General features: G+C 44.0%; 1 protein-coding gene across 5 annotated transcripts in view; it reads right to left on the bottom strand.

The window, feature by feature from the left end:
* CTNND2 (catenin delta 2) overlaps window positions 1-26,910 on the bottom strand; it is a 907,509-nt gene that overhangs the window by 103,380 nt on the left and 777,219 nt on the right. For all 5 annotated transcript variants that reach the window (XM_073891088.1, XM_025867463.2, XM_073891086.1 and 2 more), the window contains 3 exons: window positions 24,942-25,059; window positions 19,762-19,947; window positions 5,637-5,810 (listed from right to left, as the gene is read on the bottom strand). In XM_073891088.1, coding sequence (XP_073747189.1) covers window positions 5,637-5,810; window positions 19,762-19,947; window positions 24,942-25,059 — 478 coding nt within the window. The remainder of the gene's footprint in view (window positions 1-5,636; window positions 5,811-19,761; window positions 19,948-24,941; window positions 25,060-26,910) is intronic.

Genomic DNA, 26,910 nt, shown 5'->3' with positions numbered 1-26,910 from the left:
ATATTTGGGGTCTCTTTGCTATAGTCACTAGCATTATATATACACCCTTGTGTATATATTCCTATCATAGCTTCTATAATGGTTTTTGAACTTTTTGTTTTCATGTTTTTGTACCGGGAGGTGCCAGGGGGAAGGTACCAAGTCAAACTCAGCTTCTTATGGCAATTGTCTTCCAGCTTCCAGCTCACAGTTGGAGATGAACACATGTTTAGCTGATGAAAGATAAGATCAGGTTGATTTCTAGAATCCATGCTTATTATTCAAGAACAGCATTCTCCAACTGAAATGAACTACATAAAAAGGATCAAAGCCACTGAGATTTTTATAGGGCCAGCAAGTTCTAACCACTTCTACAAAAATGCTGTTAGGGCTCAGAAGTGATCACATGCTCTTTGACTAGTCTCTCCTAAAGCCAAACTAATCCTTTAATCTGTGGTCCCCATGTGTGGGGTTAGAACCCGATGCAGAGCCTACAAATACTTGCTTGTCCTCAGGACTGGAAGAAGAGAACACTGAGTGGCATGTCCTGAGCCCCATAGCTCTGATAGTGCTGGGACAGTTAACCTGAAGTTTTTATGTTCGAATCCCCTCTGCCCCAACTGCTCAGGTAATTAATAAAGCCAGTTCCCAGATTAGCCCATGCCTTAACCTGAGCTCAAATGGGGATTTGTTTTTTTACTGATTGTTTTACAACTGTTATAGGTATAATATGTGCCCCAGGGGTTCCTTTAAGAACAGGTTGTGCCTCCTAGACACCAAACCAGAATCAACTTTATATGTAATGGGGCCCAGCAGATTCAGTGTGTTGCCTCACTGTCCTATCTCTGGCATAGTTGCTGATGAGAAATCAGCTGTCACTCTTCCTTTTGTATGTAGAAGTCTTTTTTTTTCTCCAGCTGCTTGAATACATATACATACATATATATATGTATTATGTACATAATATATACAATAACTTTTAGTACAGTTGACATACAATGTTACTCTGGCTGATTTTAAGATGTTCTCTTTACTACCAATTTTGAGCCCTTTGACTGTGATGTACCTTAGGGCAGCCTCTTCATGCTTCTTCTGCTTGGGTTTCCTTGAGCTGCTTGGGTTTGTGAGTTTATGGTTTTCATTACATTTGGGAAATTTTCAACTATTAAGACTCCAGATATTTTTTTTTTTCTGTTCTCTTTCTCCTTTCTCTTGGGGATTCAAATTCCATGTGTATCAGGCCACTTGAGGTTCACTGATAATTTGTGGTTTCTCCTTTTTTCTCTGTGTTTCATTTTGGGTAGTTTCTATTCAGTTCATTAATCTTTTCTTCTGCACAGTCTAACCTGTCACTAATCTCACCCCATGTGGTTTTCATTTCAGACATTGTATTTGTAACTCCAGAAGTTTTATTTGAGTCTTACTTAATTTTCCATGTTCTAATTAACTTTTGAACACAAGAAATACAGTTATAGCAACCGCTTCTCTGCTAATGTTAACACCTGTGTCAGTTCTGAGTTGATTTTGAATGATTAATTTTTCTCCTCATTATGAATTACATTTTCTTTTCTCTTGGCTTGTAAGGTTATTTTCAAGTAGATGTCAGACATTCTTAATTTTAACCTGTTGGGTGCTGCATATTTTTTGTATTCCTTTAGATATTTTTAAGCTTTGTTCTAGAATTCGGTTAATTTACTTGGAAACGATTGCCATTTTTGGATCTTACTTCTAAGATTTGATAGGAAAGACTGGATCATATTTGGTCCAGGGCTAATTATATGCTTCGTACTGGGAGGCAAGACCCTCCTGAGCACTCTACCCAGTGGCCCTGAATTAGGAGGTCTTCCTGTCTGGTTCTCGGGAAGGAACACTATACCCAGCCCTACATGAGTGCCAAGTTTCACTGACGCAATCAGAGAGCCCATCTTGCTTGCTTCCCGTCTCTTAGAGATCACTGTCCTTTACTGACTCATGCTTGGTGTCTTAAAAACCACTGTTTCTTATATTTCTCTAGGTTATTTTATTGTTGTTATTATTCTGCCCTAAAGGGAGGCAAATCTGGACCTTGTTACTCCATCTTGGCATCTTGGCTTGAAGTGGGAGTCCCTCAAGTTTGGCTGTTTCTACAGCTTCAGAATAGAGTTCAAAAACTCAGGGCTTTGGAAATCAGATCATCTGATGACAATGATGAGAGTAATGCCAAACTAACCCAAACCAGGTTTATTCTATAGTCGACTTGGACGCATATGGCATTTACAGTGTTAGGTGCAGTCCTTGCTATCAGGACTACTCACTGGGGTCTCGGGGGGAAGAAATCACTAAGTCATGTGTGATTAGGGCCAATGACTTGGTTATGACCTGGCTCCTCTCCGTTTCTTCCTTCTTGGGTTGGGCCCATCCTTGTCCTGCCTCAGGCTGGTCACCATGTCCCACGGGGTGTGTTGTCTCTAGGAGCCTGCTGATTGGGTGGGGCCCCAAGATAACCTCTGTGTTTACTCTGACCCAATTGCTAACCCACAAGGGATCATGCTTCAGGGCTCATTCTCACCATACTCTTTCAAAACTTGGTTTCTTTTTATTTACACCTTACGTTTTACATCCACACCATTAGCCAGAACAAAGACAACTGTCCAACCGTGATTTCTACTTTTATTTGTTGCATTCCACTGATGCCCTGGTTCACTTCTAACATGATACTCCAACTGCTATGCTACGCTAAATTCATTGTCCTTCTCAAGGCTGTCTCTAGACTCCCTGACTCTAGTCTCAAATTTCCCAGTTCTCTTATTTTTTATTCATATTGGCCACATGGCCAGAGATTCTGTTTCCTTCTTCACTACATCTATGTTGCTATCATGTTACCTCATTAAATATCAACAGCTTAGTATCCACATGTCCTTTTATTCTATCTTATTTTAAAAGTAAATGGGCAAAGAATAGATTCTTTGAAACTGGTTACGTTTTTAGGGGAAAATGGACTGTACAAAGATACTTAAAATATCTGACTTAATAATAAGTGCATATTTATTTCTATAGTTCAATCCCTAGGTTTTCATAAAATTCAACTACAACAGAAATAACCCATAATTGGGAGTTGAAAGGGCGTTCATTTACATTTTGGAAATCTTCAAACTACTATATCCAATTGTTTTAATATTCTGTGACAAACAAAATAATTGTACTGTAAATGAGGAAAAAAAGTAACTGCAGTCCATGTTGGCCATGAAAAAAATTCATTACTTTGCTTCTGCCATAATATCATTACGTTTTTCTGATGCTCACAAACCAAGTAATGAGTCTCTTAAAGTTTAAAAAGTATTTAAGACCATTATGAAGATCTCGTTTACTAGTCAATTTGTTGCAAGAAGAGTGTGCGTGATCTTCCTATAAAGAGAAGTTATTGTTTCAGATGATGAGGTCTATAAAAAGCTGCCTCCATGTAAAATTCTGGTGTTTTACCTTCACGTTTGTGCTTTTGTTTGGGTCCTAAAAAGTTAAGGACACTAAAAAAAAAAAAATGCCACTAAATTTCAACAGTTGCTATAAAAATACATTCTTAGTACTCTAGATTTCAAATGATAGTACTGTCCACATGAAACTTGATGCTATTATGTGTCTTAAATCAATCTTTCAATCATTCAAGATTTTTTTTCTTAAATAAAATCTTTTTTTTTTTTAAAGGAAGGATTTCTGTTTGGTTTTTGTACAAGTTATTTTCAGTCTTTAAAAAAATTATAACAATTTATCAGTGTCTGGCTTAATGATAACCTTCTTAAATCATCCCTAGGGATGGTCTGTCTTCCCTTTGCATATATTTCCTCACCATTTAATATGGCATGTTAATACAGTATACAATAAATGATGACAACGTGATTGACTATTACGCACGCTTGTGTATTTGTATTTTGATCAGAAAACTCTTATGTAAGTATATTTATATTTATATATTTATACCTACACACAAATATTCTTTAGCAGCCCCTTGCCCTGCCTGAGGACTTTCTCACTTGTCTAGAATTAATTAGGATGGCGAATGTTTCTTACAAAGTAAGGTTGACAAAACTCTTGGCCCAACGTAATGACAACCCATTGGCCTGTGGCATCCTGCTTCCATCTTTGCATCTAGTGCCACGATTGATCTGAAAGCTGTGACACGAAGCAAGCCACAGTCTTTTCTGTCTAAAGATGACACATCTGAGACCATGAGGTGCTACAATTTGCTCAGGGCCACAGAGCTCGGAAAAGGTAGAGACTAGGTTTGAATTGAGATTTGAATCAAAGCCTCTTAAATTTAGAGGGAGATAAGATCTAAGGGTTAGTTCAAGGAAGTGATTTCCATTCTTATCTCTTTCCTTGCCTTGCAAGGCCCTATTCTGGAATTCTGCCTGATCTGATTCTGTTTTTGAAGCTTTTCTCTGGTTGGAAGCAGGAGATAACCTTCACTTCAAGCCTAACCCAATCTGAATTCCTTCAGTACAACATGAGGGACACCTATAGACAGACAGGAAAGGGACAATGATACTCATTCCTAAGACTCTCAAAAGAAGGGACGGGCCTGTGCGTACATAGCAGCCAGCTCCTGGGAAGGGTTGTTAAGGCTGGGATGTCCCAGCTGAGAAAGAAGGCGGTGTTGTAGCTGGGACTGTAGCAGTGGAAACAGAATGACAAGTGAGAGGTGACATGAAGGCAGATGTTGGAGGCTCTAACAAGAAGGGAGGATATAATTGTATGACAATGCTGAGGACAGTATGTGCGGTGCCTGTGGTACTGAGCTGAGAATTCTCTGCAGCCATGTGTCTTATTAACATTGTTTTGAAGAAAGTGAATGCTAGATAGTGATTTATGTGTATCCCAAACCCCAGGCTTTGAATTAAATGAGTGAAAAATGGATGGCAGAGGCCCAAACTTCCTCTCTTGGTATTTTCTTCATATGCCCTCATTCGAGGTGGTTACACTTTTTTATGCAGTAAGACAAGCTCATGTGATGGTGAGGGATCAAACTCAAGAATTCTTTGCTATGGTGAATCCTTTTCTACCCAAAATGAGGGTCATGGAAATTTTTTGTGAAAACCAATCAGGGATAGTGTGTGTTTCTAAGAACTCAGAGAAAAAGGCCCTCCTAATCTCCTTCCCCATCGTACATCTGCTTTACTTTAACATTCTGGCCAAAGAGACCCAGGAATACTATTTGTCTCTGTAAGCCCATAGGTTAAAAATGAAAGAAGTTCTTTTCCTTCGGGGACAGGACCAACTACAACATTAGAGGGATTCACATGGGTTTTGATACAAGGTGCTTGGGTATTAGCTCCCCTAACAGTCAACAACAGAGCTCTGAAAAGCGTCAACATGTCACAATCTCCCCTGAAAACAAAATAGCTCAGCTACACACATAAAATGGAAGGCATATCACAACATCTTCAATGACTATACTTACATCTGTTCATCTATATTTGGTAGTGATTTTCAAGGGCCCCTGAGCCCTTGAGAATTTTTAAAAGGAATACCTTCGGTGTCCAAAAGTCCAACATAACTGGTCTTTCCCTAGCATTCTCAAAACCTGTATCGGAATTGCCTATCTCAAAACTAGATTTCTATTCCTTTCTAAGGACGTGCTCATAATTCCAGATCTCTTCTTTATGGTAATGAACTAGTCATACCTTCCAGCTCCCTGCAGCCAAGTTCTGCAGGGCGCCTGCCGCCCCTTCCAGCGTGTCTGCGTTTGAGCACTCAGAGAGCAGTGTGAGGTAGGGTTTGACTATTGATGGGTGCCACAGCATCTGGATCCCTTTTGGTGGTTCTGCACAGTCTGGAAGAGGTCCTACTCCATCCCACTGGTGGAAGAAAAATAAGAGAGCAAACATCTTTAACATCATTACACTTCCCAACTTTGCCTTCTGCAAATGTTGTAGACAAAAACAAAAGCAGGGGGTCATAACACTTGGTGAACATCTCTTGCATATAGAGAAATGCCTTACTAGACCAAAAACAGGATAGCCACTCCTGCCCACGCAGAGCTTATGATGGAAAGTGGAGGGTGGCTGAGCGTGTACACGAGTGAATGTAATTGATAGGAGAACGCATAAGCTCTCTAAGAATGGTGTCAGCACATTGCTATAAAAAGGAAGAAAAAATATATTAATTTTGATGGGCAGAATGGAAGAGCGTTAAAGATCAAGGCAGCATGTCTTACAGTTAGCATACTACCAGCATAACACAGTACAGATTAATAATCAAACACCCTCACTTCTTAAGCCTACGTGCCAACGGATACATTCTTATATAACTTATAAAATACGTACTTGTTTGCTTTTGAATTCTATCACTGTGTTATAGGCATCAAACAGTTGTCAGTATGGACACAGAAGAGAAAATTGCTATGGTTTATTAGATGCATCGACCTAGCTAAAGGCAAATTAGGTCTTACAGCTATTCGGATAGTTCAGTTTGCTTTGAATTGGATCTAATGAATAATAATAGGAGAATGTGTAATTAAAAATTAATGCAAATAATTTAAAAGCTATCGCTTATTGTGCAAGGGAGTTATCGGCAGACCATTAAAAATGATAGTTATGAAGACCGTGTAGCAACGTGGACAAATGATTATGATAAAAAGTGAAATGAACAAAGCAGGATGCAAAGTAGTAAGGGGTTTGTGCTTTATACCACGTAAAATGCACAAGGAAAACCTGTATGATTATAAAATCTTAACAAAATGTTTATGTCTTTCATCTTTTCTACATTTCAAATTTTCTGTTACTCTTATATTTTTAAAAATGTTAGAAATTCTAAAAGTGATTCTGATCTTTGATCACACACAGCCTTTGTCTTTTGGGAAAAATGGAACCAACAAATGTAATGAGGGTAGAAATGAAGCAAACTATGTGTTTAGAAAAAATACTCCAATATTCACTTCAGAGAGAAATCATGGTAGCACAAAATAATCCTTTACAATTTCAGGGTGAGAGCATCAAGTTACTTAACTGCTTATTTGTGTCTGTTAATGGTTACTTAAAATATAGTCTAAATGACATATACTAAGCTTTACTGCAGATATTCATGTATGTACATATACATGCATGTGTGTGCATATACGTATATACATGTATACGTGTGCATACATATATACACATATATGTATAAATACAAAAATCACAGCTATATTTCAAAATCTGTTTCTTAGTTCTGAAAATTTTACTGCAAAATAGGCTTCCTTCATATCTTTGTAACATAAAAATGGAAATGTTGATGGTGAAAATGTAAAGTTACTTAAGTATCACAAGTCATTTCAAGAATTTCATTATTTTCCAAGAGAAAAATTAAAAACTCATGTCTTCTTTTTCTCATTTATGATACAATTTGTTTAAGTGAAGGCCAAAGCTCAGAGATGAATATCTCGTGGATGGATGTTGGACGTCCCACAAAAGATCATTTTCTATGAGAGTGTCACTCAATTTTAACTCTGTAACAAGGACACTTGGCGGGGGTGGGGGGGGCAGGGGGGATCTGCTTGTTCTTTGAACCAAAGCCACGTCTAAACCATTCTGAAATGACTTTGCACATGCGCAAGCGTGAAACCAGCACATCTCTTCTAAATACAAAAAATAACAAAATGGGAAGTGAACAGTCTTGTCACATTGCTCCCTGCTCATGCTTTGAGATGGGCTCATCACACTGGATAAAGCAGGGCTAATACTGGCTTGTCCAGGGAAACCAGCTTGGGGTGCTGAATCTTTCTGCTGGCACAACAGGAAATGGGACAGTCTTTCTTTTTTCTTTTTTAAGATTTTATAATTTATTTATTTATTTGAGAGAGAGAAAGAGCAGGGGGAGGGGCAGAGGGAGAAGCAGACCCCCCACTGAGCAGGGAGCCCCATGCAGGACTTGATCCCAGGACCCTGGGATCATGACCTGAGCTGAAGGCAGACGCTTAACCGACTGAGCCACCCAGGCGCCCTGGAAATGGGAAATTATTTCATGTGGTTTTTTTCCATTGTTTATCTTGTCATCTCCTTTAAACTTTTAAGCTATTGCTTTCATATAAAGATGTGATAATATTCAGAAAAATCAGACTATGCAACTAAGAACTCAAGAGGGATGGCATTTCCGTCTCCTGCAGCGCGAGCTCCTGCAACAGTGCGAGGCTCACAGAAACAGTCTTTGCATGCTCTTGACAAAATGTGACGGCCAGCCAAACTTGAAGAGCAGCAGGAAGCAGCTGCGCATATCATTTGCTGGGTTTCATCTCGTTCTCCTTTCCTAACTTCTGCCCAATAAAATAGGATAAATGGCTATATCAGTACACAATTTTCTTCTGCTCGGACATGTGATCTATGTAGCTCTTAAATACCTTTTGTTATGGTCCTTTCTTAATGGCTACAGAGAGAATCTGAAGGAAATAAAAGGAAAACTGATGTGAATACGGATAATCTTTGATGGCAACTAGAAATGGAGTTCAAAGGGGATTCTCTGCTATTTCAGAACGTTGATGGCACCCTGGTATGTCAATATTGGAGAAAAAGAGTTATTTCAAAGACAGTCAGTGTAGCTGGCCTTTATCTGGCTACATTATTTCAAACTTTTATTGAGTTAGTAGGGTAAGAATTATCAATTGTCCAGGAAAAACAGATTTTCACCACCTATAAAAAGACCAAAAGTCTCTTCTTGAAGAGAGTGTTAGCATGCTTAACATTATGTTGCCTGGAAAATCAACATCAGTAGGACCACAGGGTGAAGGTGACATCAGGATCTGGCTTAGGTGGTGAAAATTCTGCATATGCAAACTTTTAGTGCTAAGCTTCTTCTAGAGTAAGGATCCATGAGAAGTCACGGAATATGCAACTTTTTCAGCAAAGTGGACATACGCTATTTACGAATGTAAATTATGAGACACATGTATCCTAAAATTTGAAATGAAGGCACCAGAGCTTTCTCATTTCCATCTTGTAAGGGCAGAGCAAGAAGAGGTCATCTGTGAAACAGGAAGAGAGCTCTCAACAGACACTGAATCTGCTGGCACCTTGATCTTGGACTTCCAGCCTCCAGAACTGGGAGAAATACATGTCTGTTGTTTAAACCTCCCAGTCTGTCGTGCTTTGTTATGGTAGCCTGAGCAGACGAAGCAGTAATCACAGTAAGCACTAAGTAAATTCGGTGTAGTAGGGTCCTAGAGCTACTCTACGACCTTTCTGCCATGGAGCTCTCCCTCTCGGGGCAGGCTGTCAGCAGAGCAAGGAGAGAGTCTGGCAAGATTATGTTGACAGCCAATCATAGAGCAAATCAACTGATTTTGTCACCCCAAATAGTGCCACACTCAATAACATACTATTAACACTTTTCTTTCCTGGCCTTAAACGTATAACTGTATGACTAACACCAATAAAACAAATCAGTCAACAGTTTGTATCATTCACTTTCTAAAATTGTATTGAATTGAAAATAGGTATATTCTCTGTTCAAGAAGGAAATTCTCAAAGCTTTTCGGAAAGGAAGAGTATACAAGCCTCCATGTTGGAAGCCTAGGAGCTGCCAAATTCTGGACATGACGCTTTCTGCTTTGGTCAGAGTCAGGGGAGTAGAGACATGCTGGCCACGGGTAAGAAATGTCTGCTTGGGAGGAAAGTTACACTGGGTGGGACTGTGTTTAATGTGTGGCTTAAAAAAAAAAAAACAACCAACTTGAAAAAAGTCTTTCTTTGGACTTGTTTTTATTTCTTTTGCTTCCCCACACAGCTTAAATTCTATGTAAAAGATTTCTTAGTTGGCTTGAGGATGAAAGAGTGGAAGCCATTTTTCTCCTTATATGAAGAGAAAGATGTAAGTTAGGGACAAAAATCAGAAAGTTCCCAAACCAGAAAGTAAAGATGTCCACACACCAAGAGACCTGGTAAACATGGGCTTCTTTGGGGGATGGTGGCTCACGGAGTGCTCGAATTATTGTACTCATAAAAGCGCCTGCTAGTGAGAAGAATTAACGAGAGACTCTCAGCTATTCTCCTCCACGGGGCTTACACCTCCGTCCCTGGGCTGGGTACCACGGAGATGCAGAGAAGGAGTGTTCCCCAAATCCAGGGGAAGGATCCACAGCCCAGAGATGCTGAGCGGCCCAGGCTTCTCTCACTGAAGTCGCAGCCACACAAGCCACGTAAGGAGAAAAGCTTCTGTGGCTCAGCTGTGTCTTCAGAACACACTCAGAAAAGGCTTCTTCATCAGCACAATGCAACTCTGTTGCCCATATTTCTCTACCAGTGAGGGGACATCACTGTCATTATCCCATGTGCAGGCTGTTCGTTTTTAAGGGATTTTGGCGAAATAAACAACAGACCAAGGAAACTGAAAGATAAAGGGTGTGGATCTGGGATCAGGGAGACATTCAACTTTAAAATCCCACTCTTCCCTCCCAGCTGAAGTTGCACCTCGCACCACGTCAGAAGAGAAGACGGTTTGAAGATGGGAACAGTCAGGAATATTTTCTCACGCAGGGCTTGGTTTAATCAGGGTGCAGCCTGTACTACATCCTTTAAAAAGCAACAACATACACACAAGTCCATCCTGTCTGCCATCTTGGCTTGGCTTGGTTTGAACGGCGGAGTTACCAATAGATTTTCCTTTTATAGAGTTTCATTATCGCTTCCAGCTTTTTTGAGGATGAGGGAAAGGGAGGCAGGGAATAAAAGTGATGAAGACCCTCTGAGCAGCTATAAAAAGCCAGGAGTGAGACGATTCTTGTGTTGACTCTTGGGAATTTTGAAGAAGAGGGTAGCTCAGGTGTGTAAGTCCCCTAGGCGCTATTTAGAAGACGTCAGCAACAAGGGGGCTGAGCCCTTGCAAAGAGGGCTCAGAGGTGGTGGCCAACGAGCTGTATTTATGTGGCACACATTGTCTCTAGGCTCTCCTTGAAGAAGATATGAAGGGTTTTGCATTTGAGAGATGATAAACCTGTGTTAAAGAGGCAGGATATATTTTCTGAGTCAAGGATCAGAATAAAAGAGAGTCAGGGAAAGCCTTGCTGATTCATCTCTGTGGGTGTGGAGCCAACGGGCACACATCCCTCAGGAAGAGGTGGGAGGGAGGCCAGTGATGCTGCCTACTCTAGGGACTGGCACAATGAGGCCACGGCGCTGTGCCCCACAGACTAGTGTAACCAAGGCTGGTCCATACCACCAGGCTTGCCTGCCCTTTCTCCCAGTCATTGTAATGGAACCAACCAGAACACCACTAACACCCCTCTAGAATTCTCTCTGTTCCTAACTTCTCATCCACATCTCGGGAAACTTGGTCCAGGAATCTCTCCATTACCTACCTTTTACTTATTTTTTCCATTACCTACCTTTTAAAGGGGCTCTGTCCTTGACATGCCAACCCCCCTCAGGTAATCCCATGGTCTTGTTTGTTTATATCTTTGATGATACATCCTTCAAAGCCAATCTAATACAGTGATTCTCTACTGAAGGGATTTTTATCGTCCAAGGGGACAACTGGCAATGTTGGAGACATTGTTGACTGTCACAACTGGGGGAGGGGGTATCATTGGCATCTACTGGGTAGAAGGCAGGAATGCCAATAAAATCCTGCAATGCACAGGACAGCCCCCACAACAGAGAATTATCCAGCTCAAAACGTCAAGAGTGGCAAGGCTGAGTGAGAAACCCTGATCTAGTAGTATAAAACACAGAATATTTTTTTGAAGATTTATTTATTTATTTTAGAGAGAGAGAGAGAGAAGAGGAGATGAGGCAGAGGGAGAGGGAGAGGGAAAAATCCCAAGTGGACTCCCCACTGAATGCAGAGCCCGATGCGGGGCTCGATCCCATGACCCTGGGACCATGACCTGAGCCGAAATCAAGAGCCAGATGCCTAACCAACAGAGCTGACCAGGCACAGAGTATTTATTGATGGCATGAAGCACTGCATGGTAAAATGTCAATAAGGAAAGTGAATGGGAAGTATACATCAGAGTTTTAAGTCTGTAAAGCCACTGAAAGTAAAAGAACAGCATTTTTAGGTGATGGGACATATTTATAGGAGAGGAGTAGCAGTATGAGGAGAATCTCATTCATTCATAGGCAGTGACCAAGGAGAGTCGCTGCACAAACAAGGATGACCACGATCTTGCAGGCTTGTGTGACTTGTTGCTTTGAGGACATGAAATATCATGTCTTGAGTCACCAAGCTCCTGGCATCTGGTGAGGCGAAGGCACAATGAGGCCAGCCATAAGGAATGAGCAGCAGCTCAAATAAGCAGATGGTTGGTAAAGAAATGGTATTAAGCAGCGAAAGAAAAAGCATGCTTATTAATAAAATGGAAGCTGGAAGAAAGGCAACCTGTGATATTAAGAAATGAGAACTTAAAAAGCACCAAGAATGCCACGAAGGGCAGATCCATCCGTGATGATAAATCGCATCAGCTGTCACTGCCACCCAGCGTGATTAAGACAAAATCTGGCTTACGCACCCAGATTCATTTGGGCTCGAGAGTTCACTTTTAAGAATTTCTCTTTGAAGAGCGATTAAGGGCGTGGGTGAGATTTAGCTACGCAAGTTTATTACAGTTTACATTAGTTAAGATTTGGAAGCAACCACATTTTCTGATCATCAGAGACTGGTTCACACATCACAGTACACCCCTACGGTGCGATTCCTGGCAGCCCTCCTCTCTCCATTCTGCCGGCGACAATTTGCTGGCAAGGAAAAAGGTCATGCTGAGTCACGGGATTAACTATTGTACAACAACACGCAGAGTGAGACGAGTGGGTGTCACGCCCACACCTGTCTCCCTGTCCGTGCTGTGTCAAGGTGGGCGGTGGGGGCGGTCACCGAGGGCAGGTAATCAGGGGCTGCACTGTTGGCAGAGAATTTGCCAACAGTGAAATAAATAAAAGCAAACTTTTCATCACTGTGTGCAGACAACTCTCAACAATTTCAGGAATAAAAGATGCCCCCTCACAGGGACAGAAAGCTCTTGCTGCATCCCCTGAGGTATATCACTGCGCCCCCTTTTCCCTAGTTAAGAAAATGCCCTGGGGTCATGGTTGGCCCACAGATGTGCTACACTTTCCTGCCCCCCTTGCACTTTGGGTTTTAACATGACCCGATACAGACCACGGAGGTTGGGGGGGAGAAGGACACTCCCCCACTCCCCTGTCTTCTTTGTGCCTTTTCTGCTCCTGGATGATGGACATGAAGAGCCATCATGGACCATGAGAAAGAGGAATTCTCCCAAAGAGGAGAACACGATAGATCTCAGAGCCTCTGCGGACTACAGATACGGGCTGCCAGCAGCGTCGACCTTCACATTAGCGGGAAGGACACTTATCAACCCTCAGGACACTTACAAACTCTTAAGAGCTTGGCTGTCTGACATGCGCCCTAACTCATACTCACATCAATGTAGTCAACCTGTATTTTGAAGGGTTAAACAAAGCTGTGCATAAAAATGGAGAAAGAAGATCTGAAAGGATATCTGCCTGGTATAAACTGCAATAGTGGCACTGTCTAGGAGGGGTGGTGGTGGAGGTGTGTGTATCCCTTTCATCTCATGGCTTATTCCTATTTTACTCATATATAATTTACATGTTATATACGCATGTATATACATGCATATTTATATTTGCTTATAATTAACATCCATTTTGTCCAAAATAAGGAGAAACTTCTTTAAAACTCAAATCTCCAGTGTGATTTAAACTAGCAAGAAAATTCATTTGTGCACTTTGGGACATTGATCACTATTGAGTGTCAGAGGCTCGTTTCTGGGCCAACAGCATCCAGATGATGCAGTGGGCAATGTGTGATGCTCACGAAGAAGTGATACCAGATACAAAGTCCTGAAAATCCCAGGACACCTTTCAGGCAATGGGATTTTGTGACATCTAATACCATTTATGTGTCATGTGTTAACACCTTCAGGGCATGATCAAAAGTATTGCTTCTCCAAGGGAACTTTGAGACACACCTGTACGCACTTGTTGACATGAAACCCAAGTTCTCAGACGATTATCATGATACAGAATGTTTGTTAGGTTTGGTGGTCCTTGCAGATGCAGAATATTGACTAACATAATAAAATGCAGCACTGTCAGGAGAAGCTGGATAGCAGTTTGAACCAAAAATGGAAAAGAGAAGGTCTACAGAATACTCTTGGCTCACAGTGGCTCCTGGAGGCAAAGTGTCATCAAGAAAGAAATGGACAAAGCTGGGACAAGTCACAGCTGTGAACGTTGACGCCAAACACCTCCCCAGCTAGCGGTGGAGGCTGCCGTGGACCCAAAACTGAGTGTCACTCAGCATAGCTGGTCCTGGGTGTTGGGCTAGAAGTCAATGACAGAAACCAGATTCACCCAGTCCTTCCCCTCAGCAGATTCCCTCTCGAAGGGAGTCAGCGACTAGAGTAGATCAGCACTGGAGGGGAAGTTCAATAAAACCAGGTGAAAGTAGATTAGAGGATGAGTAATTCTTTACTTGGAAGAAGTCTTGAAAGGAGGGAGGTGATGTTTTATTTGGTCTTGGAGGATAATCTCCTAAGTAGTAGAACGGGAGTAGAAGGCCAGACAGAGGAACAACATGAACAAAATCTCAGAGGCTTGCCCGTGGGACAAAGGACGGGCCAGGAAAGCATGCAGGTGGACACCCCTGGAGGTTCTGCCCAGACATGTCTGTTATCAGGGAAAAAATAAGAGGGCATTAAATCATGTTATGCAGAATCCCATTACTATTGCTCTTGTGTCTAAAAGAGCATGGTGATATCATAAATGAAACTTCCTGCCGTTCCATGCATTTGGCATCTACAATGTAAGCAAGAGGTGGAAAAGAGCAAAAATGCCCACTCTTAAATTGATCACAGCTCGCTAAACTGTGAAACAAAGATGATCGGGAGAGAGAAAGTCTACCATGTGAAAATCTCAGATCAGAATCATCTTTGAATTCTGGTAGGTTAAATGTCCTCACCCATGTGGACACATATATAGCCACATGAACTAAAAAATTCACAAGCAATATTCAAGCAGAAAAGAGGAGTTCTGAGTTCTAGGGCCTCTCACTTGTCTTGCTTTGTTGTTCCTTTTTTTCTCAGCAGCTTCTCTGCGCTGTCCAGTTCACACGGAGGGGTCTGGAAGGCTCAGGTCAGCTCTGGCCAGCAGCCAGTATTCTTTACCTCAAATCCACTTTTGAGTAGCACCAACCCCAGGATATCATCCCAGGAACCTTGGCCATATCCCAAATTGAAAAACACAAGATGCTTATTTCTACCAAAGGTGGAAAAGTAAATACTGCAATTTTGTCTACTTGCACTTCCCGGGGTGCCAACTGTCCCCACTGTGGCCGGCGACTGGCACAGAGCCCTGCTAGGAGGCGGCGGAACCCCTGACAGGTGAGATGTGCCTCTTGGCACGTGCCGTGTAGACTGTTGGGTGGGAAGGGGGTAGGGTTCTGCCTGAAAAGGGCTAGAGAGACCAGCAATTTCTTATAATTTGGCAACAGGCACGGAACGCAGAGTCAGAGATTAGTAAATTTGCAAAGCCATTTTGGATCAGAATACGATGCCCAGAAATGTTAAATACTTCTACACGCGGGGGCTCATAGTCTGAGGGTTCCAGTTTGGTTCAATAGCAACAATTTCTTTCTTTCTTTTTTTCTTTTTTTTCTTTAAAGATGTTATTTATTTATTTGAGAGAGAGAGAGAGCTCGCTCGCACATGCGCGCAAGTCGGGGGAGGGAGAGGGGCAAGCAGATTCCTCACCGAGCCTGGAGCCCCACGCTGGGCTCGATCTCCCGACCCGGAGATCATGACCTGAGCTGAAATCAAGAGCCAGACGCTTAACTGACTGAGCCACCCAGGTGCCCTAATAGCAACCACTTCTTGAAATAAGAGCATGAATGAAGCATATCCTTGTATCATGTATTTTTTTGCTTTATTCCAATTAAGAATCTAAAGGATAAAGCCTCTGAGATTTTTATTGTAACTAAATCTGACCTTTAGAGTATCACAGCATTTTCCTCAGGTATAGAATAACAATGCCAAAGGTAGGAGTCAACGTGAATTTCTGGGACACAGCAAGCTCCAGAGGCAATCATTAAACCAATTATGATTTTTATCACTTTGTCTTCCTGGTAAAATCTCTGGCCCCTCTGTCCTAGGAAGTTTGTGCTGTGGATTAGACAACCTTCTTGTATACCTTTCTCTGGCCATCTTAAAGAGAAGACGAATACATTCCTATAAGCAAACATTGACTTAATCAGTTCATGCTTTCTAAAATATTATTTTCTAAATGGTATTTGAAAAGATTACAAATGTAACGTCTATTAGAAAATTTGTTAATATGCCAAGTACAAAGAGAATCGCTATCCTGTCTTTGATGTGACTGCACTTTCTCTAGAAACACATACGTATACGTACGAATATAAATAGATAAAAATATACATATTTTATATTTGCATGTGACACACATGTTGTGAAATCAGCCAGGTTTTAACTATGTCATATCTATAACTCTATATACACTCTTGTTTTTCTATTATTTTTCTTCACTTCACTTTGTATTATGTATTCTCTCTAATCACTATATATTCTTTGAAAACCTGAGTTTATGAGCAACAGAGACTCCAGAGAATGGATATCAGACCATCTTTAAAGCTGTAAACCTAGAACTTTCCGGAAGCTTCTAGGTGAGTTAAATCAGCCTGCAGGCTCTGAAGGCAAAGATGGGGATACTTTGTCTTAGGCCCGGGGACATTTCCATTTTTCACCTTGTTGCAACCTGTTAACAGGGATGAATTAGGGCCGTGGTTCCTCCTCTCACTTGAGACAGCTGGCCTTTAGTTCCTCTAGACTATTCGGAATGGCCGCCTGCGTTCCGGGAAGGGCAAACCACATTCCTCAGGGTGATGCCAGAGCACTCTGTGGAGACCCCAGCCTGGCGCAAATGCCCATCCTTCCCAGCAGGTGGCGCCATCTAGATTCAGTTCCCTCCAGGGGACCAGTCGCCAGGCTGGGAGGGCTGCCAAGCGGATGTGCCCACCTGCTCCTTCATGACTGACGCTCTCCTCCCCATCTCCAGACCTTTCAGCTGTGCCTCCCTTCCATCGGTTTTAAGTGCAAGATGGTTTTTACTCTTGACTTTTTTAAATATACTGAACTTGACAGACATACGAAATGACTTGCAAACAAGCATAACTACTGTTTACATTAAAATTTTTCATAAAATATGCTTGTATTATATTAGAGCACAGTTAAAAGTCTTTTACAAAACTATCACTTGACGGAAACCGTAACTCTGAAGTTTCTTTATAAACAACAATGTTCTACTGTATTTTAATGTGGTTGTTTCAGCAAAACTTTCTTCAAGAAATCCTTTTTGTTTCCTTAAAGAATATCCTCAGAAAAACATGGGACAAATGACCCTTATAAATCTTCACTTAGACTTTTGGCAAAAATGATAAAACTGTATGAATCTCTTCATCTTACTCAACTTAGAAAATAGCTCATCGATGTCATAAAATATGGTTCAAAAATACAACATTCTAAGGTGGTAAGTTGTTCATCATAAGGTTCTATGGAAGCAGCTAACCAGCTTGAAAGGGGGGCTGCCTTTTGGGGGGAAGTCCACGAATATTCTCTTCTGACTCCTGACTTCTCCGGACCCAATCAATACCTAAGCTCGCCGGTCACTTGAAGGGCTTCAAGCCACGTGAGCACACCTTGCCAGAGTTGGAAAAAGGGTTGAGGGTTTGGGGCTGACTCCTACTGATGGGACACCAGTGACAGGTGTGGGGGTCATCAGAAGGATGCTCTTCAGAGTTCAAACAACAGACTAGAGAGAAAACCTTGAAGTCAGAGTGAATTCAAGCTCAGTTCAAAGGTTTGCTTTTGCTTTTTTAAACCAAGGCTAACGTGTTAATATAATTTCCCAAATCTGTCCTCCAAAGTTGCCTGGGCCCATCCCGGAGGTTCTGAGTCTGTAGGTGGTGGGTGAGACCCCGGGGGCTTATGATCACTGGATAGACTGGGAAGCACCACATTCCTGCCCATATGCTGTTTTCAAACCTTATTATGCTCATTCACTTTCCGGGATGAAGCAGTGAAGGGACGGGGCCCTCTGGGATATGGTAATGCAGCAGGAAACCATGAGAAGGACCCATTCATTATACCTTTGTTAGGCCCTTTATCACTTATCTGATATTAAAAAAGTTCAGAAACCATCATGGTCTGGGTAGTACCGGGAAGGAAAACTGGGGTATCTGACATTATGTGGTACGATGCCTGACACATAGTACGCATTCAAGAAATACCTGCTAGTTAACCATTGCATTCCCCTGATGGGAGGTTTTTAAGTGGCTGAATTAAGAACTATGGCTCAATCCTCTTAAAAGGCTTGGGGAGACAGTGGGCACAGAGCACCGATCCATGACAGGAGAGAGAGCAGGGTTGGGCACTTCTCAGAGTGGATGATTACCATCAAAAAGGCAAGCAGCATGTATTTTTTAAATTATAGGTGTGTTTATGCTGGAGCATACAGATCTAGAAGTTGTAGGTATTCCTGGAGCAGCCCTCAGGGGTCACAAGCAGCAAGAGAACTACAGCCCAAAAAATGCCAACACTGGAGCATTCACGTTAAATTTGGGAATTATATTTAAGAATGCCTTCCCATGAATCCTTACTCCAAACAAAAGAGCTTCTCTAATCCTTCCTCAAAGCAAAATGACTCTGAAAATACTTTGAAAAATGATGTGCTGTGGTCTGACCAGACACTTCTGCCTATTTATTTTGAGTTAAAACTTGCGAGGAGAGAGGGTTGTGAGTTCTGTCCTGCTTTCTTAATTGTTCACTTCTGAGGACAGCCAGATCTTGGGTCTGTATGACCCTTAGCCGCTCGGAAATGACCATGGTGTCCAGGGGGAGTCTGGACGCATGAGCACACTGTCCAGGGAAGGTTGGACGCATGAGCACACTGTCCAGACCACAGTAAGATGGGACAACCTCGGTAGCAGGAGTTTCGGGCCGGCAGGTACTGCTCACACTACTCCCTTCCCTGGGGGCCCCAATGGGTGAAGGATTCTGCCTCCCAGAGGCTCCCAGGGAGAGGGCTGGAGGCTGTCTTGATTCCACCAAGGCCAAGAGTGGCTGCCTATTGGCCTTTACTTCACTGCAGGCAGCCTACTTACAGCGGCTCGAGGTGAAGTCCATCCGTTTTGAAGAGACCTCTCCAGCTGGACAGCTTTCTGAACTTATCAGAATTGTCCCCCAAGGCCAAGCTCCTAATGTCATTCTGTTGGAGAACTGTGAGTCTGAGCGCCCCTCCACCATTTCTAACAATAAGTGCGAGATTACACATCGAAATGTTTCAAAACATGCAGTGAACTATGTGTTGGGTTTTTGTGCATTTCTGCTCAGCTTCCCTTCTGACACCACACCTACTGTGCACATCTGTACCACCTGCAAGGCACCCCGCCTGTCCCTGGTGAGGACCTCCATCAATGTGCAGATCGACACACAGAAGAATCAGCACCCGGGGCAGACTCTACAAGCTGGGACTTTAGAGCCTGCCCAGGACCCACGAGACACTCTTTCTCAAAGTTCCTATCTGGGCTGGACTGCAGGACATGGCGGGGAGTCATGTGAGGCTCCCCCGTCTGAGCCGTGAAAGCCCCACGGAAAAATTGTGCAGATGCGTGAGTGATTTTACCAGGCACGGAATGTACAGAGCCCCGTACCTATCTGTGCGGAAGAGATATTAATGCTGCCATTAGGGAAGGGGATCACTGCATGCAGCTGCGAGTCGCCCGCATTACCTGATCTTGGGATTTCTTTTTCTTCTTCTTCTTGCCCCAGCACCCGGAACTCTCCGCGTCTTTGCCGTTGGCCTCTCCACAGAGCAGCCCGTCCAGCTCATCCGTGCCCATGTGCTGTCCCTGAGAAGTTTCTGCTGCCAGCCGGTACGACAGGTTCCTTAAAATGCACACACAGTTTTCAACGGTCTGGAGAACCCAAAAAAAAAAAAAAAAAAAAAAAAAAAGGAAAGGAAACCAAGGAGGAATGAATAAAAACTAACCAGCACTCCTTCTCCACCCGAGAAAGCAGTCATTTCCACATCCCCGATTCTTTCCGGACACATTTAGCTGCTGGCTCCTTAAAGGCTCCCTTGTCAGCCACAGTGGAAAGAATTGAGAGAAGCCCGAGAAGGTCTTAAAACCTCTTCTTATCCACGCTAGTTACTTTTATAAACAACTGTCACTGTTGATTGAAGTTCACTGGGGAGCAGGAAAGAATCCACAACCTGGGAGAGGTCCCAGATATGGCCCACGCACTCACCGCTCCCGCCTGGGGACCAGGGCTCAGAATCATCGAGAGCGTGGATACTCACATTCCCACCAGCTCCAGGACGGAGACCCCAGTATTTCCCACCTACCAGGGCACTTTCTGGGAGTAAAATGAGGTAGGAGATATAAAGGTGGGGGGTCCCAGGCAAACCGAGTGCTGGGATCACCTGGGGGCATAAATGTTTCCATGCTACTGATTTGTTTGGAGAGAGCTGGTGTTCCTGTTTTCTTAGCGTCGGGGTTAACCAGCGCTTGAGGACACACGTTGTGCGGCTAGACACCTGTAAGGCCCTTGATCTCTGCTGGCTGTGTGATTTGGACAAGACACCCACCCGCTCTCTGACTCAGTAACTTCCTCTGTAAGATGGTCAGAGTAGATACATACATACTACTATGTATCTTGTGTGGATCAGGACAGCCGAGTATGGATGAGCAGGTGGAACGTCCCCTGCCCCCAGGATGTCCACATTAATCTCTGTAAGCTGTGAGAAGGTTGGGTTATCTGGCCACGGGGAATGGAGGTTGCAGATAGACCTCATCAGCTGACCTTCAGTTGGGGAGATTGTCCTGGATTATCCCGTTGGGCCCATGTAACCAGGAGGGTCCTACAGTTGAGAGGGGCTGGCAGAAGTGGTGAAGTGAAGTGGTGTGAGAAGGTGTGACCTCCCACTGCTGGATTTGAAGATGGAAGAAGGGGCCACAAGCCAAGGAATTGTGGGCACCTCTAGAAGCTGGGAAAGACAAGAAAACTGGTTCTCTCCTGAGCTTCCAGAAGGAACGCAGCCCTGGCGACATACTGATTTTAGCCCAACAAGACCCATCTGGGACTCCTGACCTGTAAAACAGTAAGATAATCAATTTCTGTTGTTTTAAGCTACCATGTTTGTGGTAATTTGCTAGAGCAGCAATGGGAAACCAACCCCGTACGTACGTGCTGAGAAGAGTGCCTGGCCCCGGGTAAACGCTATCCGAGCGTTCAGACTGGGAACAGTGGTGCAGCACCGCCGGCAAGTCCAGAGCACGGACCTAGAACCAGCGAGCCTAGGTTTGAGTCCTGGCTCTGCCATTTCAGGGGCTGTGTGACCTTGGGCAAGTGCTTAATCTCTCTGTGCTTCCATTTCCTCCCAAAGACCCTTCCTCTGAAATATCACCACATTGGAGCCTAGGTTTCACTCATGAACTTTGGATCAACCTTTTAACCTTTGCCCTGCATTTGATGAATGGTGGGAAGAGGAAATATACACCCAACTTTTTTTTTTTTTTAATAAAACAAAATCACGATGGGGGAGAAAAATTGAATGGAGCTAGGTTTTATTTTTAAAAGCGTGCCAACTTGGTTATGGCTTCTCAGGCACCTGCGTGTGCACCATTGTTTGAGACAGGGACCATGGTTCCATTTCACAGATGAAGGGGATGAGACCCCCCCCTCCCCAGCAGATAGGGCCACTTCTCTCTAGTCTTGGGTCGGGTGGGGGCCGCACTGCTCCCCCCTCCCAGGACAGGAATCTGGGCAAAGGCTGTGGGTGTGTCTTTGACTCAACTACGGGGGGCATGACAATCAACCAGGAAAACCTGTTTTCAGGATCTGTCTCTGGAGCCTTGCCATTCCAGACCTTTCTTGTCAGCTTTGCAAGGTTTCATGGCTGCTAATCCCACAGGCTTTGAGTCAACTTGATTATCTATTTCAAGCATCCTCTCAGCATCAAAAAAGGAACCGGCATGAAAGCAGGTAAACACAGGATGATGCATGAAAGACAGAAAAGTCTCTGCCTGAAAGGAAAATGTTATGGTATAAGTCAGAAGGATTTTTAAATCAGCTCAAACTGATTCTTCTTACATCAAAGACTTGGGAGAATCAACTTCTTTCTCATCCTGCTGTTCATCTTCCCCAGGGGCAACTCCGTGCCTCTGTTTAACAAATGACTACTGGGGAACACGTCGGCAGTTTCCAGAAATGCTTTCTAATCTACCTGTGGCTGGGGGATGCTGTGGGAGAATGCTGGAGGGGAGAGAAAGCAGGGGTGCCGTGGAGAGGGTGGGACGGGGCGAGGGAGTCACCGGGGCTGACCTGGTCTCTCTAGCCAGGCTTGCTGTGGGCGGGTCACCCCTCTTCAAGCTCTTCTCTCTAAGGGAGTGGGGAAAGAGGGTAGGAAAAAAAAGAAAGGTGGCTACTGCCCTTCTCTGGGTTACCAGTAGAAGGCATGTGGCAGCTGGTGGCTCTGCTTTTGACATCCACTGCTGTCCACCAGTGCCTTTAGCCACTCCTCTTGGCCACAAGGGTCATTTTGACTCCTTATTTTCTATTAGAAAGGGCTAACGTGGAAGTTGTGTGTGGCCTGCGCTACCATAGGGTACCCATTCAACAAACCGTCCCAACTGCAGGAGCCGAGCTGAGAACTTGCACGGATTCCGGGCCCTTTGACGCATTAACTCCTTCCCTCTCTACCTTGTCCCTGTGGAAGCTCAGAGCGGACCAGGCAGAGGGCCAAGTGGGATGCTGCGGGACCACAACACGGTAAAGCTCTGTGGCACGTTCTGGACGGCCAGGCTAAGTCCCTTGTGGCATCCGATCCATTCAGAAGCTATGACGAGCCTCTTCGTCGTGAAGTCGGGGGTACTCAGGGGCAGTCCTCTAGTGAGCGGGAGCTGGAGGGGGCGCATCTACGCAGGCTCCGCGCTCTTGCGGCTTCAGCAGAAACGGCCGTGTTTTCTCACTGCCGCCCTCAACACTCCCCATGGTTCCAGGTTCCTCTTTTGGAATACAACGTGGACATTAAAAGAGGGGATCTCCCAGGGGCTCCTGGGATCTAGCCATCTGCCAGGTCAGGAAAGAGGTGTGGGGGCTCACAGCACTTTGTTTTGGGACCATCCTGCTAAAGGCTACCTTCCCACCAGTGTTGGCATGGGCACCTGGCCAAGGCAAGAGGCTGTGGGCTCTGCTTTTAATTTCAACCGCAAGGCCCAGACGGTCTTAAAGCTCTTTTTGTATCCATTATGGTAGGAGGCTTCCTGTCCCGATGCTGTAGTCTTTACTGCTCTGAATGTGGAGATCCTGGGCACGGCAGACTTTGTGAATGCTCTCCGGCGGCTCGTTTAAAAATCGCTGGTCTATTATATTAACAGGCATCTATAAATACTCAAGACATCTTGACTGGTCATTTTTTTTAGGGACTTCATTTTCCTATCAATGATATTAAAAGCTCTAAAATGGCTATTAAGGGTGTTTGCGAGAGGGGCTGATTAAATCTTTAGCACCTCGTAGTCCGTCTTCGAAACTGACAACACTTACAGAGTAACTAATGGATGCCTGAGTAACTCAGTGATGGCGATCAGATGACAAACCGCGTTCATAACTGCAGCAGACTAGTACTCAAAGTGTTGGAGTTCCAGAAGGTCTGCGCATCCAGGGCTGTGGGGAGCAGGGCTCAGCTATCAGCACGTGTCTCAATTTCTCAGCGCACTCCACGGTGCAGGCAAGGTGGAGGACTGCTAGGTCACTCCCCATGCCTGTTGGTAACTAAGGGGATAAAACCACCCCTACCTGTTCTTTACCTGACTTTATAACTAAATAACGTGTCATCGTATTCCTGATCAGAGTCCATTTCAAAGCTGTAGCTTATCTGCTGAAGATTAGCTCAGTTGAGGATGCACATCAAATCATCAGATGAACTTTTAAAGGAACACAAGTCTGAGACCAGAGGTGGACATTCCGAGTCAGAGGGCTGGGATGGGGTCTAGGCACATGGCTGTGGTTCACACCAGGGCCAATTCTGCTCCCCTGGGGGACACTGGGCGATGTATGGAGACATTTCTGTTTGTCACCACCAGGAAGGGAGAAGCTATTGGCATCCAGTGGGGAAAGCCCGGGGATGCAGCTCAACATCCTACGATGTACAGGACGGCCCGACAACACAGAATAACTTGGCCCCAAACGTCAATAGTGTGGCTCTGGAGAAATTCTCATTAAGGTCTTGCATTTATCACATGGTGACTTCAGAAGCATCCGTAAAGTCTGTGTTTATATCAAGATATTATTACTTGACAATTTTACATTTAGATTGAATCAAAACCAATCAAGAGGCAAAGTAAGGCAAAACAAAATGCCTCCCACACTGGAAAAGCTCACCTAATTCTATTCTGGCTTATGAACTGAAACACTGACTAGATTCTGAGGATGAACATGTGGACAGTCCCATTTACATAGATTTTTACCAAGGTTCTTCAGTCTTCATAAGGCATTTTTAAAGTGGCATTTGATACAATTAACATTTGTAAAAAGCTAACTTGTAACAATACAGAATTATTCAAAGCTCAGGTAGTTTCAACATTCCTCTTTCTTTTGAAAGCAGACTTCATAAACTAAACCTGGACGGTTGCGGGTAATGTGGTGTGTAAACGTTTATACATGCATCTGGTTTGAGTAACTCAAAACAATCCACATGGTTATTCGTTATTAATCGAGACTTAGGTGTCTAGTTCTAGGCTAGGATTAGAAGCCATCTAGAAAATTTGGATTCCTACAGGGAGACCAAGAGAGATTGCAGAGTGAAGGTATTAAGCACAGCATTAGCTCTCTGCTGTTGTTGGCCATTGCTTAGTCCCTTGGGCATCTTTATTCACCAAGATGTTTAATCTATGCAAAAACAACAAACCTTGCTGTCGATCTCGCTGCTCCCCAGTGCAGACTGGATCACGTAGAGCAGTGCATCTGTGAGCCCATCACATTCCCGCATCCTCCTGCGAGCCTCCTCTCCAGCTGAGCTAACATTCCTGCAAAGCAAAAGGGTGCATTAGCTACCTCCGTGGGGGTCCCCAAAAGAACCTTCTTCTGTGCCCGACTCCGGAATATTTACCAAGAACACAGTTTGAACGAGTAGGGATGGCTTGCACAAATGCATCCCAGAACCGGCTGAGTTACAGGGATCTGCCATACAACTTGGCGAATGGAGATACAGATTTCTGAACGTGTCAGCTATGAAGGTCCCGTGACCACTGAGAATGGAGACTCTTGGAAAGTCTTCAAGGTTTACTTCATTGACAGTGGAAGAGGGAAACCAGAAGCTCTTTGAATCAAAGGCTTTTTCTTTGAGAAGTGTGAAAAGAAAGTTTTACAGAGACAGAGCTTCCAACTTACTGAAATATTTTAGTGATCTAATTTCACCTGCCTCCAAAATATACCTACCTTGATCCTGCCAGCAGTAAACTTCTAGAAATTTATTCTAAGAACACAGGGAGGCGTTTCTGTGAAAATTTAGTCATTGGGATGCCCATGGCGCCTTTGATGGGCAGGAGTAACCCAGTCTCCTTCCCGTACCAGCGCACGCTGAGCTTAAGCCAACAGAAGGGGGGATGGTCAGGAAAGATGCAGCGGGGAAGCAGAGAGATCTTCCACCCCTACAAAACACATGAGACAAGCCTCGTCAAGGGCTGGGGTGCTTTTAGTGACCCTGCCACCTGAGAGCACGTTTCCCCTCTCCTACCCAGGGTTAGGATTTGGTTCAGGTAGAGAACTTCTGCAGCAACTCAGAAAACACAGCCTCTTGGAGGGATGCTGGAGGTGAGTTAAGAGAAGGTGTAAAGGGGCTGAAGGAATTTAGAGATGGTGAGGAAGAGTGATCTCTCGAGAAAGATCCTGGTTGAACAACGGCTCTCGAGCTTGGCTAGTAGCAGAATCACCTGGAGGAGCCTGCCTGGCTCCACTTCGGGCCCTTGGGGGTGGGGAGTTGGATAACTTCCTATTTGGTGATGCTGAGGTTGAGAACTACCACTCGGACTCTGGCTCTAGGGAGAGGGTTCGGTTGGGGAGGGCGGGGCTCTTTGCTGACCGCTGGCTGCTGCCACGTGTCTGAACTCAAGAACCTGCGGCCCTGGGCAGAGCCTGCAGGAGACACTGAGCCGAATGAGTCTCATGCCCACACTGTAATGACACAAGTGTTTCCCATTTCATTTTCAAAATGTCCTTCAAGGTTACACTTGAAGCACTGAAGCACAGAGGGCACGGAGGCAGTAACTGGAGCGGCTAGAACAGAACCGGGTCGGAAGGAGAGGAAGCTGAGGCCTCCAGGCTTGACGGGCCACACGGATGCACCGCTCTTTTAAGGAATTAAAGGAAAATAGGCCTAACGCTAGAATGCTACCAAACAGAAATGTTCGCTCTGATTATCTAGAAGGTTCTGTAGGATGTGTTTAAATAAGATCTTTCCGCATTTGAATGTAAGACTGGGAAAGGTTATTCAATTCAAATTAGTATTTTTGGCATTTGCAGATCTGAAAATATAAACAAAATTTCTCAGTTCCTTAGAAGTATAACTGGGCAAATATTGATGGTATTTTTATGTAAAGTGTTAGGAATCCCCCTGGGGGTGGCTAACCCTCATTTCTGACAAGATCTGGGGAGGGAGGAAGAACCAACTTTCTGCAGGAAGAAGCTGTGAGAGTTTTATTCTAAACCTCTATTATTCTAAACTGGAAGGACGGCCTTTGTGAGAGAGCATTTTTAGACCACCCCTCCCTGATATGATTTTTGCCAGGTCGAGCTTTGCGGCTGTTAGAGTAATAGGCTTGTCAAAAATTCCCATCAGACCTCTTTGGCCAGAAGAATGCTGGATGGCAATGGGGGCC

The sequence above is a fragment of the Callorhinus ursinus genome, unplaced genomic scaffold (assembly GCF_003265705.2).
Source record: "Callorhinus ursinus isolate GAN/ISIS: 27379988/994484 unplaced genomic scaffold, GSC_fseal_2.0 scaffold3, whole genome shotgun sequence".
Lineage (NCBI taxonomy): Eukaryota > Metazoa > Chordata > Mammalia > Carnivora > Otariidae > Callorhinus > Callorhinus ursinus.
The sequence above is the reverse complement of the archived record's forward strand: the minus strand, read 5'-3'. Positions and strand labels throughout refer to the sequence as shown.